Here is a 3,409-nt window from a genome sequence, read left to right on the forward strand (position 1 = left end):
CGTTAGGCTAACCGAGACTTGTCATTTGCACTTATATATTGTTGCTCTTTTGTTAGTTTTGACTGCTTTTATTGTCCTCATTTGTAAGTCGCTTTGGATAAAAGCGTCTGCTAAATGACTAAATGTAAATGTAAGATTTGTTTAAAAAATAAAACATTACTTTAATGAATAAATCCGTATATAATCCATAAATTATTTTATTTACAAGTGTCATGTTTGTGATTTTCTTTCATGTAAGATATAGCTTCTGACCTTTAAATCAAAACATACTCATTATTTTATGGCATCAATTACTGTTTTATTTAATCAGAAACACAGTCTAAATGTTATTTGTGTAGGCTATTTTACTTTTAAGTTAATTAGAAGTAAGCCAACTGCACCCCCTAAAGATTAAAACTCCTTACAGAACGGGCATTAGGACCCGGGGGAGGCTGTCACTGCTGCCACTGCACATGCTATTTACTCTATCACACCGAACGCTCATTCTGTACCTGCATTCTCAGATTAAATGCAGCAATCCAAAACGGTCAATCTAATCATCATTCAGACAAAACTTTGCTTCAAGAATGAGCCACACTGCTGACCTGATCTAATCACTAGCACACCCTGAGCACATGCGAGTTAACGTATTCCTCTTATTGGCAAGACATATCGGCATAATATTTCATATCGGGCCAATTTCGATATCAGTCCGATAATATCGTGCATCCCTAGTCCTAAATTATGGAATAACCTTCCGGCCTACATCAGATCCGCCCCAAACCTTGTCAACTTTTAAATCCGCCTTGAATCTGTACCTTTTCTCCATGGCTTTCAGTATCCCTTGACTCATTTCAGCATTAATATCTTTTGATTCTAGCTTTTCTCCTCTATTTTATCTTATTTTAGGCTTTTATTTTATTATTTTTATTTAACTTCTCTAGTTTCTCTAGTGCTTAAATGCTTTGTGTCTTTATTGCCTGTTTCTTTTAGCCTTGTAAAGCACTTTGGTCAACACCAGTTGTTTTTAAATGTGCTATACAAATAAACTTGTATTGTAAATATTGTTAAAAATTTGTTTTTGTTTTTTTTTTACTTTTTATTCAAGGAATCTTTAAAATATTAGAATTTCCACTAAAATATTAAGCAGCACAATGATTTTTTAAAATATAAATGATAGTGAGAAATGTTTTTGTCTAGGATCGTGTTACACTGAAGGAGTAATGACTAGGGGTGCGCCGATCTGATATTCAGTATCGGTATAGGCTCCGATACTGCCATTTTTTGCCGCATCAGGGTATCGGTCAGACGAGACCAATCCTAATCCGATATTGTGCGTATACTATTCTGTTTGCTAAGCCCCATGAAAGGCACAAACACATTATAAAGCACCATAAAGTTTTCATGCACTATATTTCAAGTGTTCTGAGAACGTTCCATAGCTTAATGTGAGGTACAGATGAATATTTAAGTCAAGTTCTCCTAAACACTTCTCTCCGCTGCGGCTGTCAGTCATCCTCCATTCAGCATTCAAACTTGATATTTATAATTATATTTACTGTTTTTTCATTAATGAAATTTACAACAATACAAAGAGCAATGTGTAACATTTTACCATATTACACCTATTTACTTTTAGCTTTTTCCCCCCACTAAATAATGTTTTTTTCCCTCTATAAATGTTTAGATTTTATACAATTGTTGTGAACTCATCATTTTTGTAGAGTAACTTTTGCTGCTGAATTATCCACTAACCTAGTTTGAGTAATGACTGCTAAAAATTCAGTTTTTCTATCATGGGAATAAATACATTAAAAATAAATTTCTTTTAAATTGTAAAAATATTACTGTTTTACTGTATTTTTGATCAAATAAATGCAGCCTCGTAGATCACAAGAGACGTATTTCAAAGGTATTTTTTTTTATCTTACCCAACTCCAAACTTTTGAAAGCTAGTGTGTATATTGACTCTATACAAGTTCAAGTTATAATTTTTATATATTTCATAAAACATATAACTTGAATAGATTATAATTATGACCAATTCCAGTGTCTGATTTATTAAGTTTACAGGTGTATATTTCTTTGCCATTTGTTTGTGCAGAAGGTCCCTCACTTCTGGGATTGAGCCATATTTCCAATATCAGTATGAATGTCAATGAAACAGCCCTCACCACAGCAGGAATCAGCCACATAGAGACTCCTGATCCAGTTGAATCATTTGACATCACTGTTTGTCGAGTTGATGACCTGTTGGATGGCTGTAAGGTTAGTTTTTTTTAAGCAGTTCCTGAACAATTTTAAGTGATGCATTTGGGACATTGTTTTGTGATATTCTAAGGATTAATCCTAAGTGATATCTTTTTGCATTTGTGTGAATTTAAATATTGAATCTGGAAGGAAAATAAACTTCAATCATTGACCCTTTTTCACTTTCTTTTTGTCTTGTAGTTATATCTATGTGGCTTATCAGGAAAGAAACTGGAGAAACTACGGCGGATGGTGAACTCTGCCGGAGGGCTGCGCTTCAACCAGCCCAGCCAAGAGCTAACACATATAGTGATGGGTGAACCAGACCAGGGGGTCAAAGTCTTCCTTGACAAAGCCACTCACAGGTCAGTCTAAATCCATGTCAGGGTAACTAGTTAGAGGTCGACCGATTGATCGGCTGGCCGATTTTTGGCATTTTTTAATTAATCGGCACTGGCCGATTGTGCTGCAAATTAGGCCGATTTATAGGCAGGCACACTGGCGGGCAGCTAAGCATTGTTGCAGAACTCCCTCTGGCTGCATGAGACGGAGCAGCTCAAGCTCTGCAGGCTGCAGCAGCCCGCGACTTGTTCACACTAGGGCTGTGCGATTAATTAAAATCGTCATAAAATCGCGATTTGAGCTTACGTGATTTCTAAATCGCTTTATAGCACGATTTTCTGTGCCCCCGACCTCCCGTAGTATGCTAAATGGAGCACGTGAACAGAACAGACCGGGCGGGCATACAAACGTAACGCCAGGTTCACACACTCAGTCTGTGGTGTGTATTTTTTCCGCGCCCGTGTTAACGGATCAGAGCGTTCACACTGCACATGATTGCGGTCCAGCAGTGCGCTCCAGGAGTGGTGCGTCTGCAGCAGCCATGCTGCGATTGTTTCTGCACAGAGTCTATTTCTGCTGTGCTGCATGCGCTGAATTAAAGTGACATTGAAGTGACGCATTATTCGCGGTAAAAATAAACATGGATTGACACGGAAATTTAGTAATTACACCATAAATGCATATAATTAAAGTCTACTGTTTCACAGTCAACACATGGCTTTTTGGCTAGATTTAAAACAAGGAAAAGTGCACTTTTAGATAAACAAGGCAATAATAGATGGCACTCGTGGTGGTAGTTAAACAAAGTTATATTTATTGAGTTTAAACGTGAATATGT

General features: G+C 36.8%; 1 protein-coding gene across 3 annotated transcripts in view; it reads left to right on the plus strand.

Moving 5' to 3' along the window:
- Positions 1-3,409, plus strand: part of topbp1 (DNA topoisomerase II binding protein 1) — a 36,234-nt gene that overhangs the window by 14,292 nt on the left and 18,533 nt on the right. For all 3 annotated transcript variants that reach the window (XM_016278529.1, XM_016278528.1, XM_016278530.1), the window contains exons 8-9: positions 2,084-2,247; positions 2,431-2,594. In XM_016278529.1, the coding sequence (XP_016134015.1) occupies positions 2,084-2,247; positions 2,431-2,594 (328 nt within the window). The remainder of the gene's footprint in view (positions 1-2,083; positions 2,248-2,430; positions 2,595-3,409) is intronic.

The sequence above is a fragment of the Sinocyclocheilus grahami genome, unplaced genomic scaffold, assembly GCF_001515645.1.
Source record: "Sinocyclocheilus grahami isolate Dianchi unplaced genomic scaffold, SAMN03320097.WGS_v1.1 scaffold122.1, whole genome shotgun sequence".
Taxonomy (NCBI): Eukaryota; Metazoa; Chordata; class Actinopteri; order Cypriniformes; family Cyprinidae; genus Sinocyclocheilus; species Sinocyclocheilus grahami.